Raw genomic sequence first — 15,600 nt, forward strand, 5'->3', positions numbered from 1 at the left:
ACTAATGTTGATGTTGTAGAACAGGATGTGTTGAGGCTGTAGAGGACCACTAGACTAGAGAGAGGAAGTCTCTGATACACCTGGATCACTGATGGATCAGTCACATTAATGTTGATGAAATTAAGACGTGGTGGTAGGGTAGAATATCTTCATTGGAGAAGTTGTCTCACAGAGGTACGCTGGACTCATTTAGGTGGTGGAACTCAATTTGGATTTGTGGCGTTAGGGAAATGATATGAGACAAGGAGTCCCAGAGAGAGACTATATCTTCTAGTGTTCATGTTCAAAGCAAATTTTATTGGTCACATACACATGGTTAGCAGATGTTAATGCGAGGGTAGCGGTATGCTTGTGCTTCTAGTTCCAACAGTGCAGTAATATCTAACACTTCCCAAGAGCTACCTACTACTCACAAATCTAAAGGGGTGAACGAGAATATGTACATATAAATATACGGATGAGAGATGGCCGAGCGGCATAGGCAAGGGTCAGTAGATTCTATAAAATACAGTTTATTCATGTGATATGAGTAAAGTAAGATATGTAAACATTATTAAAGTGTCATTATTTAAAGTGGCATTGTTTACTGTGACTAGTGTTCCATTTATTAAAGTGTCTAGTGATTGGATCTCAGTGTAGGCAGCAGTCTCTCTGAGTTAGTGATTGCTGTTTAGCAGTCTGGTGGCCTTGAGATAGAAGCTGTTTTTCAGTCTCACAGTCCCAGCTTTGATGCACCTGTACTGACCTCGCCTTCTGGATGATAGTGGTGTGAACATGCAGTGGCTCAGGTGGTTGTTGTCCTTGATGATCTTTTTGGCCTTCCTGTGACATCGGGTGCTGTAGGTGTCATGGAGGGCAGGTAGTTTGCCCCCGGTGATGCGTTGTTCAGACCACCCTCTAGAGAGCCTTGCGGTTGTGGGCGGTGCAGTTGCCGTACCAGGCTGTGATACAGGCAGACAGGATGCTCTCGATTGTGCATCTGTAAAGGTTAGTCAGGGTTTTGGGTGACAGGCTAAATTTCTTCAGCCTCCTGAGGTTAAAGAGGCGCTGTTGTGCTTTCTTCACTACACTGTATGTGTGGGTGGACCATTCCAGTTTGTCTGTGAGGTGTACGCCCACGAACTTTAAACTTTCCACCTTCTCCACTGCTGTCCCTTCGGTGTGGATACAGGGGTGCTCCCTCTGCTGTTTCCTGAAGTCCATGATCATCTCCGATGTTTTGTTGACGTTGAGTGAGAGGTTGTTTTCCTGACACCACACACCGATTGTCCTCACCTCCTCCCTGTAGGCTGTCTCGTCATTGTTGGTTATCAAGTCCACTACTGTTGTGTCGTCTGGAAACTTGATGATTGAGTTGGAGGCGTGCATGGCCACGCAGTCGTGCGTGAACAGGGAGTGCAGGAGAGGGCTGAGCACACACCCTTGTGGGGCCCCAGTGTTGAGGGTCAGCGTAGTGGAGATGTTGTTTCCTACCTTCACCACCTGGGGGCGGCCCGTCAGAAAGTCCAGAACCCAGTTGCACAGGGAGGGGTTGAGACCCATGGCCTCCAGCTTGATGATGAGCTTGGAGGGTACTATGGTGTTGAATGCTGAGCTGTAGTCAATGAACAGCATTCTTACATAGGTATTATTTTTGTCCAGATGGGATAGGGCAGTGTGCAGTGTGATGGCGATTGCGTCATCTGTGGACCTGTTGGGGCGGTTTGCAAACTGAAGTTGGTCTAAGGTGGCCGGTAAGGTGGCGGTGATATGATCCTTGACTAGCCTCTCAAAGCACTTCATGATGACAGAAGTGAGTGCGACGGGCAGTAGTTATTTAGTTCAGTTATCTTTGCCTTCCTGTGTACAGGATCAATGGTAGCCATCTTGAAGCATGTGGGGACAACAGACTGGGAGAGGGACCGATTAAATATGTCTGCAAACACACCAACCAGCTGGTCTGCGCATGCTCTGAGGACACGGCTAGGGATACCGTCTGGGCCAGCAACCTTGCCAGGGTTAACACGTTTAAATGTTTTACTCACGTCAACCACTGAGAAGGGGGGGGAGCGCAGTCTTGTTCGCGTGCCGCGACGGTGGCACTGTATTATCCTCAAAGCGGGCAAAGAAGGTGTTTAGTTTGTCTGGAAGCGTGACGTCGGAATCTGTGACGTGGCTGTTTTGTTTTTGTAGTCTGTGATTTCCTGTGGAACCTGTAACATGTTAATGATGTTGTCACTGTCTTCCATCTACTCTGCATATTTACAGATAACCTCAGGAAGGAGAGGGGTAAGTAGTGTCTTCAGATCATCACTTTGCAAGAATTATGTGAAGCATTTGAAGTCTTTTTTTTGTTGCTGATCACATTGAAGATGTTCCTTCTGATGTTAGAGCAGTGGTATGAGACAAGGGCCGGGATTCAATTCAAGGCGCATTATAACACAGCACACTATAACAGACTTTTAAAGGTATTTTACGCTTGAGTCGACATGTCCAGTGATTACCATGAATGTGATCTCCGTGAATGTCGGTGGCAAATGCCTTTAAAAAGTGCATTGTTAGCTCTGATGTGCCCTGCGGTATACTGCACACTAGATTGAATCACGACCAAGGAGTCCCAGAGAGAGACTACATCTTCTAGTGTTCATGTTAATGATGTTCTCACTGTCTTCCATCTACTCTACATGTTTACAGTTAAGCTCTGGGAGGAGAATAGTAAGTACAGTAATATCTTCAGATTATCACTTGGATAACATTATGTAAACAAATGTCTCTTCTGTAGATGTAACTTCTCATGAAGTAGAAAACACATCATGTTGTGCATATTAATGTTCCCTGACTTTTATCTGATTTTGGAACATTGATATTAGACAAGGAGTCCTAGAGAGAGACTACATCTTCTAGTGTTCATGTTAATGATGTTCTCACTGTCTTCCATCTACTCTACATGTTTACAGATGAAATCAGGGAGGAGAAGGGTAAGTAGTGTCTTCAGATCATCACTTTGCTAAATTTACATAAACACAATTTTTTGGAGCACAATGGGACAATCGGTAGTTGGTGCATCCATTTTTTGACTTTTAAATTCATTTTGTACCCATTGATTCTTGAAGAATATAACTTATACATGATTAAATAGCTTAGTTTAACTGTTGTACTCCATCAGAACCCTAAATATAACCTTGTTTTATCTCAATGTTTGTAAACAGAGTAAATGTAAGCAAACTCTGTACAGCCTCCATACATATTTAAAACTATAATGTTGATACAGTATCATGGATGGTCAGTCCTTGCATCCATAGTTCTGTCTATGATTTTGAGAGTGATATTATTTCTCCAGCCCCTCCCTCAGCTTATTACCAAAACAACAGTGGCTGGGATCACGCTTTGTTAATGTTTCAACTTCTGATTGACCCTAGATGTTCCTTCTGATGTTGGAACAGTGGTATGAGATAAGGGCCGGGATTCAATTCAAGGTGCATTATAACACAGCACACTATAACAGACTTTTAAAGGTATTTTACACTTGAGTCGACATGTGCAGTGTTTACCATGAATGTGATCTCCGTGAATGCCGGTGGAAAATGTCTTTAAAAAGTGCATTGTTAGCTGTGAAGTGCCCTGCCGTATAGCGCACATTGGATTGAATCCCAACCAAGGAGTCCCAGAGAGAGACTACATCTTCTAGTGTTCATGTTAATGATGTTCTCTCTGTCTTCCATCTACTCTACATGTTTACAGCTAACCTCTCGGCCCAGACTAGTAAGTAGTGTCTTCAGACCATCATTCTGATAACATTATTAGAACCTCAAAATACTAATTATCTCTAATCTACCGACTTTAGATAGGAAAACATGTAAGAAGGTTATTTTGAGCACATTGAAGATGTTCCTTCTGATGTTGGAACATTGATATGAGACAAGGAGTCCCAGAGAGAGACTACATCTTCTAGTGTTCATGTTAATGATGTTCTGTCTTCCATCTACTCTACATGTTTACAGATTACCTCAAGGAAGAGACGGGTAAGTAGTGTCGTCAGATCATTACGCTACTAGCATTATGTAAACAAATGTCTCTGCTATAGATGTACAGTTTCTTCAGAAAGTATTCACACCCATTGACTTTTTCCACATTTTGTTGTGTTACAAAATGGGATTCAAATGTATTTAATTGTCATTTGTGGTTAATGATCTACACAAAATACTGGAGTAGAAAAATACTAACATTTATTACAGATTAAAGAGAAATAAAAACACTAATGTACAGTATGTTTATTAGATTAGTATTCAACCCCCTGAGTCAATACATGTTACAAACACCTTTGGCAGTGATTAAAGCTGTGAGTCTTTTTGGGTAAGTCTCTAAAAGCCTTGCATATCTGGATTGTACAATATTTGCCCATTTATTGTTTTAAATATTCTTCAAGCTCTGTCATAGATTTTCAACCTGGTTTCAGTCTAAACTGTAACTAGACCACCCAGGAACATTAAATGTCATCTTGGTAAGCAACTCCAGTGTATATTTGCCCTTGTGTTTTAGGTTATTGTCCTGCTGAAAGGTGAATTTGTCTCTCAGTGTCTGTTGGAAAGCAGAATGAACCAGGTTCCTGTAGGTTTTTAACTGTGCTTAGCTCCATTCTGGGTTTTTTTTATCCTAAAAAACTCCCCAGTCCTTGCCCATAACATTTTGCAGCCACCACCATGCTAGCAAATATATAGAGTGGTACTCAGTGATGTGTTGTGTTGGATTTTCCCAAAACATTTCCCAAAACGCTTTGTATTCAGGACAAAAAGTACATTTATTTGCCAGATGTTTTTGGTGGATTACTATAGTTCCTTGTTGCAAACAGGATGTATGTTTTGGTATATGTTTAATCTGTACAGGCTTCCTTCTTTTCACTCTGTTATTTAGGTTAGTATTGTGGAGTTACTACAATGTCGTTGATCCATCCTCAGTTTTCTCCTATCACAACTACTAACCTCTGTAACTGTTTTAAAATCACCATTGGCCTCATGGTGAAATCCCTGATAAGTATCCTTCCTCTCTGATAACGGAGTTACGAAGTACTACTGCATCTTTGTATTGACTGGGTGTATTGAATAACCATCTAAAAGTGTAATTAATAACTTCACCATGCTCAAAGGGTTATTCAGCATAATTTTTTTCCACAGGTTGAATCTGTGCTTGAAATTCACTACTCGATTGTGGGACCTTACAGAGATAATTGTAGCTGTGGGGTACAGAGATGGGGTAGTCATTAAAAAAATCATGTTAGCCACTATTATTGAACGCAGAATTAGTCCATGCAACTTATTATGTGATTTGCTAAGATCATTTTTACTCCTGAACTTATTTATGCTTGCCATAACAAAGGGGTTGAATACTTATTGACTCAAGACATTTCAGATTTTCATTTTTCATTCAGTTGTAAAAATGTATAAAAAAACAAATTCCACTTTGACATTATGGGGTATTGTGTGTTGATCAGTAACATTATGGGGTATTGTGTGTTGATCAGTAACATTATGGGGTATTGTGTGTTGATCAGTAACATTATGGGGTATTGTGTGTTGATCAGTAACATTATGGGGTATTGTGTGTTGATCAGTAACATTATGGGGTATTGTGTGTTGATCAGTAACATTATGGGGTATTGTGTGTTGATCAGTAACATTATGGGGTATTGTGTGTTGATCAGTAACATTATGGGGTATTGTGTGTTGATCAGTAACATTATGGGGTATTGTGTGTTGATCAGTAACATTATGGGGTATTGTGTGTTGATCAGTAACATTATGGGGTATTGTGTGTTGATCAGTAACATTATGGGGTATTGTGTGTTGATCAGTAACATTATGGGGTATTGTGTGTTGATCAGTAACATTATGGGGTATTGTGTGTTGATCAGTAACATTATGGGGTATTGTGTGTTGATCAGTAACATTATGGGGTATTGTGTGTTGATCAGTAACATTATGGGGTATTGTGTGTTGATCAGTAACATTATGGGGTATTGTGTGTTGATCAGTAACATTATGGGGTATTGTGTGTTGATCAGTAACATTATGGGGTATTGTGTGTTGATCAGTAACATTATGGGGTATTGTGTGTTGATCAGTAACATTATGGGGTATTGTGTGTTGATCAGTAACATTATGGGGTATTGCGTGTTCTAAATGTGTGTGTTCTTAATTTCATCTATTTAAATTCAGGCTGTAACACAACACTGTGGAGAAAGTCATGGGGTGTGAATACGTTTTGAAGGCACTGTAACTTCTAGAGAAGCAGAAAAACACGCATATTAATGTTCCTTAACTATTATCTCAAGTTGGAACATTGATATGAGTCAAGGAGTCCCAGAGCGAGACTACATCTTCTAGTGTTCATGTTAATGATGTTCTCACTGTCTTCCATCTATTTTCCATCTATGTTTACAGTTCGCCTCAGGGGGGAGAAGGGTAAGTAGTGTCTTTAAATCATCACTTTGATAACATTATGTAAACCGATGTCTCTTCTTTCTATAACTTCTAACGAAGTAGAACACACATAATGTTGTTCACATTAATGTTCCCTGACTTTTCTTAATATCTGTCTACAGCTGTGGTTGAGAAGGATCTCACTAGTCAATTGGGTAAGTTGTGTCCTTCATATCCCAGTGTCTTCAGACCATAGTATGGTGTTTTAGAACAGGATGTGTTGAGGCTGTAGAGGTCCACTAGACTAGAGAGAGGTAGTCTCTGATACACCTGGATCACTGATGGACCAGTCACATTAATGTTGATGTTCTAGAACAGGATGTGTTGAGACTGTAGAGGACCACTAGACTAGAGAGAGGTAGTCTCTGATACACCTGGATCACTGATGGACCAGTCACATTAATGTTGATGTTCTAGAACAGGATGTGTTGAGACTGTAGAGGACCACTAGACTAGAGAGAGGTAGTCTCTGATACACCTGGATCACTGATGGACCAGTCACATTAATGTTGATGTTCTAGAACAGGATGTGTTGAGACTGTAGAGGACCACTAGACTAGAGAGAGGTAGTCTCTGATACACCTGGATCACTGATGGACCAGTCACATTAATGTTGATGTTCTAGAACAGGATGTGTAGAGGTCCACTAGACTAGAGAGAAGTAGTCTCTGATACACCTGGATCACTGATGGACCAGTAACATTAATGTTGATGTTCTAGAACAGGATGTGTAGAGGTCCACTAGACTAGAGAGAAGTAGTCTCTGATACACTCGGATCACTGATGGACCAGTCACATTAATGTGGATGTTCTAGAACAGGATGTGTTGAGACTGTAGAGGACCACTAGACTAGAGAGAAGTAGTCTCTGATACACCTGGATCACTGATGGACCAGTCACATTAATGTTGATGTTCTAGAACAGGATGTGTTGAGGCTGTAGAGGACCACTAGACTAGAGAGAGGTAGTCTCTGATACAGGTAGTCTCTGATCACATTTAATGAATGAAATTAAGAAGTGGTGGTAGGGTAGAATATCTTTATTAGAGAAGTTGTCTCACAGAGGTACGCTGGACTCATTTAGGTGTGAGGAACTCGTTTAGGATTTGTGACGTTAGATAAGTGATCTGAGACGAGTCCCAGAGAGAGACTACATCTTCTAGTGTTCATGTTAATGATGTTCTCACTGTCTTCCATGTACTCCACATGTTTACAGATGGCATCAAGAAGGAGAGGAGTAAGTAGCGTCTTCAGATCATCACTTTGTTAGAATTATATGAAGTATTTAACTTTTCTTTTTTTTCTGAGCACAAAGGGACAGTCGGTAGTTGATACCTCCATTTTTGGACTTATAAATAAATGATATGTACCCATTGATTCTTGAAGAATATAACTTATACATGATTAAAGATCTTAGTCTAACTGTTGTACCCCATCAGAACCCAAAATGTAAACTTGTTTTAAATCAAATCAAATCAAATTGTTTTTGTCACATGCGCCGAATACAACACCTTATCGTGAAATGCTTACTTACAAGCCCTTAACCAACAATGCAGTTTTAAGAAAATAGAAAATGTTTACTAAATAAACGAAATAAAAAATATAATAAAAAAAGTTACACAATAAAATAACAATAATGAGGCTATATACAGGGGGTACCGGTACAGAGTCAATGTGCAGGGGTACAGGTTAGTCGAGGTAATTTGTACATGTAGGTAGGAGTAAAGTGAAGATGCATAGATACTTAACAGCGAATAGAAGCAGTGTAAAAACAAAGAGGGGGGTGGTCAATGTAAGTAGTCCGAGTGGCTATTTGATTAATTGTTCAGCAGTCTTATAGCTTTGGGGTAGAATCTGTTAAGGAGCCTTTTGGACCTAGAGTTGGTGCTCCTTTACCGCTTGCCGTGCGGTAGCAATAAGGACAGTCTGTGACTTGGGTGACTGGAGTCTTTGACAGTTTTTTGGGCCTTCCTCTGACATCGCCTAGTATATACTGTACAGTCAGGCCCATAAATATTTGGACATTGACCAAGTTATTATCAATTTGGCTCTGTACACCACCACAGTGGATTTGAAAGGAAACAATCAAGATGAGCTGAATGTGCAGACTTTCATCTTTATTTTTAGGGTATTTACATCCGAATCTTGTGAACGGTGTTAATTACCCCTAATTTTAGGGGCTCAAAAGTAATTGGACAAACTAACAATCATAAATTAAATTGTGCGTTTTAATACTTGGTTGCAAATCCTTTGAAGTCAATGACTGCCTGAAGTCTGGAACCCATAGTCATCACCAGATGCTGGGTTTCTTCCCTGGTGATGCTCTGCCAGGCCTTTACTGCAGCTGTCTTCCGTTCCTGCTTGTTCTCGAGGCGCTTTGCCTTCAGTTTTACCTTCAGCAAGTGAAATGCATGCTCGATTGGATTCAGGTCAGGTGATTGACTTGGCCATTGCAGAACATTCCACTTCTTTGCCTTAAAAAAGTTTGGGTTGCTTTCGCAGTATGCTTTGGGTCATTGTCCATCTGCACTGTGAAACGCCGTCCAATGAGTTTTGAAACATTTGGCTGAATCTGAACAGATAATCTAGCCCTAAACACTTCAGAATTCATCCTGCTGCTTTTGTCAGCAGTCACATCATCAATAAATACAAGGGAACCAGTTCCATTAGCAGCCATACATGCCCACTCCATAACACTACCTCCACCATGCTTCACAGATGATGTGTTATGCTTCGGATCATGAGCTGTTCCTTCCCTTCTCCATACTATTCTCTTCCCATCATTCTGGTACAAATTGATCTTTGTTTCATCTGACCATAGGATGTTGTTCCAGAACTGTACAGGCTTTTTAAAAATGTTTTTTGGCAAACTCTAATCTGGTCTTCCTGTTTTTGAGGCTTATCAATGGTTTAAGTCTTGTGGTAAACCCTCTGTATTTACTCTGGTGAAGTCCTCGCTTGAATTCTTTTTTACCTTGACACAGATACGCCTACCTCCTGGAGGGTGTTCTTGATCTGGTCAACTGTTGTGAAGGGGTTTTTCTTCACCAGGGAAAGAATTCTTCTGTCATCTACCACAGTTATTTTCTTCGGTCTTCCGGGCCTTTTGGTGTTCCTGAACTCACCAGTGTGTTCTTTCTTTTTAAGAATGTACCAAATAGTTGATTTGGCCACACCTAATGTTCTAATCTCTCTGATGGGTTTGTTTAGATTGTTCAGCCTAATGATGGCCTGCTTCACTGGCAGTGACAGACCTTTGGACTTCATATTGAGGGTTAACAGTAACAGATTCCAAATGCAAATGCCACACTTGAAATCAACTCTAGACCTTTTATCTGCTTACTTGTAAATGAACTAATGACGGAATAGCACACACCTGGCCATGGAACAGCTGAGCAGCCAATTGTCCAATTACTTTTGGTCCCTTAAAAACGGAGGGACCACATATAAAGTTCTGTTATTCCTAAACTGTTCACCCAATTTGGATGTAAATACCCTCAAATTAAAGCTGGAAGTCTGCACTTTCAGCTCACATCCATTATTTAATTTAAACTCCAATATACTGTGGTAGACAGCTAAAATAATAATAACTTGGTCAATGTCAATATTAATAGACCTGACCGTAGGTTCTGGATGGCAGGAAGCTTGGTCCCAGTGATGTACTGGGCCGTACGCACTACCGTCTGTAGCGCCTTACAGTCAGATACCGAGCAGTTGGCATACAATGTAGTGATGCAACTGGTCAGGTGCATTTTTTTTGAGGATCTGGAGACCCGTGCCAAATCTTTTCAAGGTGTTGTCGTGCCCTCTTCACGACTGTCTTGGTGTGTTTGGACCATGATAGTTTGTTGGTGATAAGGGCACCAAGGAACTTGAAACTCTCGACCCGCTCCACTAAAGCCCGGTCGATGTTAATGGGGGCCTGTAGTCCACGATCATCTCCTTTGTCTTACTCACATTGAGGGAGAGGTAGTTGTCCTGGCACCACACTGGCAGGCCTCTGACCTCCTCCCTATAGACTGTGTCATCATTGTCGGTGATCAGGCCTACCACTGTTGTGTTGTCAACAAACTTAATGAATGTGTTTGATTCGTGTTTGGCCACACAGTCATGGGTGAACAGGGAGTACAGGAGGGGACAAAGCACGCACTCCTGAGGGGCTCCAGTATTGAGGATCAGTGTGGCAGATGTGTTGTTACATACCCTTACATTTTACATTTTTTTTAAACATTTTTAGTCATTTAGCAGACGCTCTTATCCAGAGCGACTTACAGTAGAGTGCATACATTGTTATTACATTTTTTTAAATACTGGCCCCCCGTGGGAATCGAACCCACAACCCTGGCGTTGCAAGTGCCATGCTCTACCAACTGAGCTACAATGGGACTACCTGGGGGGCGGCCCGTGTTAAGGGTAGGTAACAGGGACCCCAGGGTCCTTAGCTTAGTGATGAGCTTCGAGGGCATTATGGTATTGAACACTGAGCTGTAGTCAATGAACAACATTCTCACAAAGGTGTTCCTTTTGTTCAGGTGGGAAAGGGCAGTGTGGAGTGCGATTGAGATTGAGATTGCATCATCTCTGGATCGGTTGGGGCGGTATGCGAATTGGAGTCGGTCTAGGGTTTCTGGGATAATGGTGTTGATGTGAGCCATGACCAGCCTTTCAAAGCACTTCATGGCTCTTCATTTACCCCAATGTTTGTAAACAAAGTAAATGTAAACAAACACTGTACAGTCTAAACATATTTAAAACAATACTTTTGATCCAGCATCATGTAGGGTCATTCGTGGCATCGATAGTTCTGTCTTTGAATTTGAGAGTGATATTATTTCTCCAGCCCTCCCTCAGCTTTTAACCAAAACAACAGTGGCTGGGATCACGCTTTGTTAATGTTTCAGCTTCTGATTGGCTCTAGATGTTCCTTCTGATGTTGGAACAGTGGTATGAGACAAGGACCGGGATTCAATTCAAGGTGCATTATAACACAGCACACTATAACAGACTTTTAAAGGTATTTTACACTTGAGTCAACATGTGCAGCGTTTACCATGAATGCGATCTCCGCAAATGCCGGTGGAAAATGCCTTTAAAAAGTGCATTGTCAGCTGTGAAGTGCCCTGCCGTATAACGCACATTGGATTGAATCCCGACCAAGGAGTCCCAGAGAGAGACTACATCTTCTAGTGTTCATGTTAATGATGTTCTCACTGTCTTCCATCTACTCTACATGTTTACAGTTGACCTCTGGGAGCAGAATAGTAAGTACTGTCTTCCGATCATCACTTTAATAACATTATTAGAACCACGAAGAAAACATTTTCTTTAATTTACTGACTTCAAGTAGGAAAACATTTTAACAAGGTTATTTTGAGCACATTGAAGATCTTCCTTCTAATGTTGGAACATTTATATGAGACAAGGAGTCCCAGAGAGAGACTACATCTTCTAGTGTTCATGTTAATGATGTTCTCACTGTCTTCCATCTTCTCTATATGTTTACAGATTACCTCACTGAGAGACTAGGTAAGTAGTGTCTTCAGATCATCACTCTGCTAGAATTATGTCAACCATTTTATGCTTTTAACATTTGAACTGCAATCCAGGTCATTTGGTTCTGCTATTTGATGAAGCACATGGATATTCACATTAATCGGTTGTATAAATAAACAACATATCTGACATTGTATTCCCATTTGAACATTGCTGTGCTTTAAATTAGCTGAAAGTTCAGTGATACACATTTGGGTGACAACCAAACAAAACATCTAACATTGTTTTTCCACTGGAATTTGGTTGTGCTTTTAGATGGTTGAAAACGTAATTATAACACATTGGAAATTCAACTCACTTTTGGCAGTCTTTATGAGTGGGTGAATATACTGTAGGTTGTAATCTCATTGATCAACCAAATATTACCCAAATATCCATGTTGAGATAACGTAGTTTGCCCAGTGGGTAGTTTCTGATTGACCAGGATCACTGATGGACCAGTCACATTTATATAATGAAATTAAGAAGTGGTGGTAGGGTAGAATATATTCATTGGAGAAGTTGTCTCACAGAGGTACGCTGGACTCGTTTAGGTGGTGGAACTCAGTTAGGATTTGTGACATTAGAGAAGTGATATGACACAAGGAGTCCCAGATCATCACTTTGAAATAATTATGTGAACCATTTTATAAAGGCAATTCCTAATCCAATTCAAAACTTACGTTGAGGCCCCAGGTTTGTGATGCCGCCGTCAGACGCTCTTTCAAAGTAACCACAAAACAGGGAATACAAATCTCTGTTCGTGTAAAAACACGTTTCCAAAACACAGATAATTTGATAGGCTACAGAGTCCCTCCACGATCAAAATAAAAATAGTCAGATTTAAACAGAAAACAAAATGGTGTACAGTAGCATTTTTCTTAGTTCATGTAATAATGATTAAAACAACTATGGTAACTCCATACCTGAGTCCTAGCTGACCTATAATGTATGGCAACTCCATTCCTGAGTCCTAGCTGACCCATAATGTATGGTAACTCCATACTTGAGTCCAAGCTGACCCATAATGTATGGTAACTCCATACCTGAGTCCTAGCTGACCCATAATGTATGGTTCATGCAGGTTCATGCTCTACAACATCCATACGACCCTACCTCACACAGGAAGTGGCACAGGTCCTAATCTAGGCACTTGTCATCTCACGTCTTGACTAATAGAAATTGATGTTGGCTGGGCTCTCTGCTTGTGCCATACAACCCCTGCAACTTATCTAGAATGCTACAGCCCACATGGTTTTCAACCTTCCCAAGTTCTCCCATGTCAAACCGCTCCTCCACACAATCCACTGGCTTCCAGTCGAATCTTGCATCCACTACAAGATCATGGTGCTTGCCTACGTAGCAGCAATTGGAACTGCCCCTTCCTACCTTCAGGCTATGAGCAAAACCTACACCCCAACCCGAGCACTCCGTTCTGCCACCTCTGGTCTCTTGGCCCTTACACACCTCCGGGAGGGCAGCTCCCGCTCAGTCCAGTCCAAGCTCTTCTCTGTCCTGGCACCCCAATGGTGGAACCAGCTTCCCCCTGAAGCTAGGACAGCAGAGTCCCTGCCCATCTTCCGAAAGTACCTGAAAACCTTTCAATCACCCACCAGTGAATGCGCTTTTCAGAACAGTGCAGATCAGAGTGTGTGCACATTTGTTGATATTCTTTGCTAGTTAGCGAGTCATTAGCCCAGTTAACTGAGCAGGTCGTAAACAGAACCCACCATAGATAGAATGCCTCTTTGGTAAGTGGTCTGTCCTGAATGGATATTTGTAACTTTATTGAGTCTGATTCAATGCACCATTGTACTTCAAGGGCTCTTTCTACTGGTAGCATGTTCTGATCCCAGTCCAGATCCGTTATCTCCTTTGCTTTCTCCTCTTCAGGAATAGCGTCAACAACTTGACTGATCCATTTGTTCAGTCTAAAGCCTCCTTTAGAACACAAGGATGTGCTGTCCTGAGTAAGTCCAGAGAAAATCCAGAGAAATCTCAGGTCTGTATCCTGCTCTGGAACTCTCACCTGGTGGAACATGACTTCAATATCTGTCATGAAGGCAACAGGCTCTTGGTGAAATGTGGACAAAACACCAATGATATGGTTTGTCAAGTCTGGACCATGTTGAAGCTGAGTATTCAGTGATGTCTCTTGTTAGCTGGCTCCACAGTCTAATACCACCCTCTTGGGATGATATACTCTGTGGTGAGGAATATACCAAAATATCTTGCTGCTGTCATTCTGTAAGTCTATTGGCTCCATCACTGCAAAGCCTTTGTCCAGGATGTCTGCCATGAAGTTGGTATAGTCCTTACAGGACTAGGGATTCTTACTAAGTTTCCGTTTCAGGTTGAGAGCACGCAGTTGTTGGGAAATGCAGCATCCTCATTCCTCAGTGGGGGGCATATCCTATAGTGGACACCCACCAGCTTGTCTGACACGCTCCATAAAGAGATGATCTTCTCTTGATAGTTCAAGCTGCTCCTCATGGTGGTGCTCTGGGAAATCATGCTTGACCTGTTGATGCAGCGGCTCTTTCAGCTCTACCACAGAGATTCTGTGTGACGTTACGTGAGACCGCCTGTAGGTGGAGACGTTCCCCTTTCTTAGAATCCCATTCACAATCCAGACCAGAGTGGTTTTCACAGCGTAAGGGCCATCTTCTTGGCTGTTTGTGACCGTCCATGGCTCAATGGCCTGAGGTATGTTTGTCAGCAATACAATACAACTTCAGAATCAATCTGCTTGAGACACACCTTTTCCAAATATTGCCATTGGTTCACATCTGTCTGGTTAGGAATCGGTGGAGGCTGATGGGGGGAGCTATAGGAGGACGGGCTCATTGAAATGTCTGGAATGGAATAAATGGAGCGGTATTAAACATCAATCATATCAAATTTTATTGGTCCCATGCACATATTTAGCAATGTTATTGCTTGTGGAAACCACATGGAAAATCTCATATTTGACTCCATTCCATTGATTTCACTCCAGCCATTACAATGAGCCCATCCTCCTTTAGCTCTTTCCACCAGTCGCCGTTGGTAGGAATGTTCTCCTTAGTTACTGGGATTTCCTTCTGTGTGAAAACAGCAAGGATTTCAACAACACTGCTGTCATCAAGGCTGCTTATCTCCAAGTCAGAGACAACAAAGGTACTCATGACTACCTGGTTGTTGATAGTCTTTTATTTTTGTTATTCAACAACTGAACAATACAATGCAGCAAGAGTAAGTACTATGACAAAAGGTAATTCAACCCTCCCACCCCCAAAATAAAACATTTATTAAAACAAGGAAAAATTACAAAATAAATTAGAATAGTAATAATACTAATAATGACTAAATAAAACAAATGACAAGAGAGACCAACATAGACACAAAGCAATACAAACAGTACATTACAGAGAGACAATAGCTACATCGATCTACAAGCTCACATCCACCAACCCCAATGGAAGTGTTTACATATAGTCCAGGAAGGGTTGACATTTTTTCACAAAGTAGTTGTACCCCATCTATATAACAATTTTCAAAATGCCTCATTCCCTACTCATGCCAATGCTGAACAATGTTGCTATCCAAGATCATTGGTAGGAGTTTGTTTTGCC

General features: G+C 41.3%; 1 protein-coding gene across 5 annotated transcripts in view; it reads left to right on the top strand.

Moving 5' to 3' along the window:
* LOC106595664 (trichohyalin) overlaps positions 1-15,600 on the top strand; it is a 64,966-nt gene that overhangs the window by 34,030 nt on the left and 15,336 nt on the right. For all 5 annotated transcript variants that reach the window (XM_045713909.1, XM_045713911.1, XM_045713912.1 and 2 more), the window contains 10 exons: positions 2,248-2,268; positions 2,674-2,694; positions 2,937-2,957; positions 3,721-3,741; positions 3,981-4,001; positions 6,417-6,437; positions 6,578-6,610; positions 7,671-7,691; positions 11,695-11,715; positions 11,960-11,980. In XM_045713909.1, the coding sequence (XP_045569865.1) occupies positions 2,248-2,268; positions 2,674-2,694; positions 2,937-2,957; positions 3,721-3,741; positions 3,981-4,001; positions 6,417-6,437; positions 6,578-6,610; positions 7,671-7,691; positions 11,695-11,715; positions 11,960-11,980 (222 nt within the window). The remainder of the gene's footprint in view (positions 1-2,247; positions 2,269-2,673; positions 2,695-2,936; positions 2,958-3,720; positions 3,742-3,980; positions 4,002-6,416; positions 6,438-6,577; positions 6,611-7,670; positions 7,692-11,694; positions 11,716-11,959; positions 11,981-15,600) is intronic.

Source organism: Salmo salar, unplaced genomic scaffold (assembly GCF_905237065.1).
Source record: "Salmo salar unplaced genomic scaffold, Ssal_v3.1, whole genome shotgun sequence".
Classification (NCBI taxonomy): Eukaryota; Metazoa; Chordata; class Actinopteri; order Salmoniformes; family Salmonidae; genus Salmo; species Salmo salar.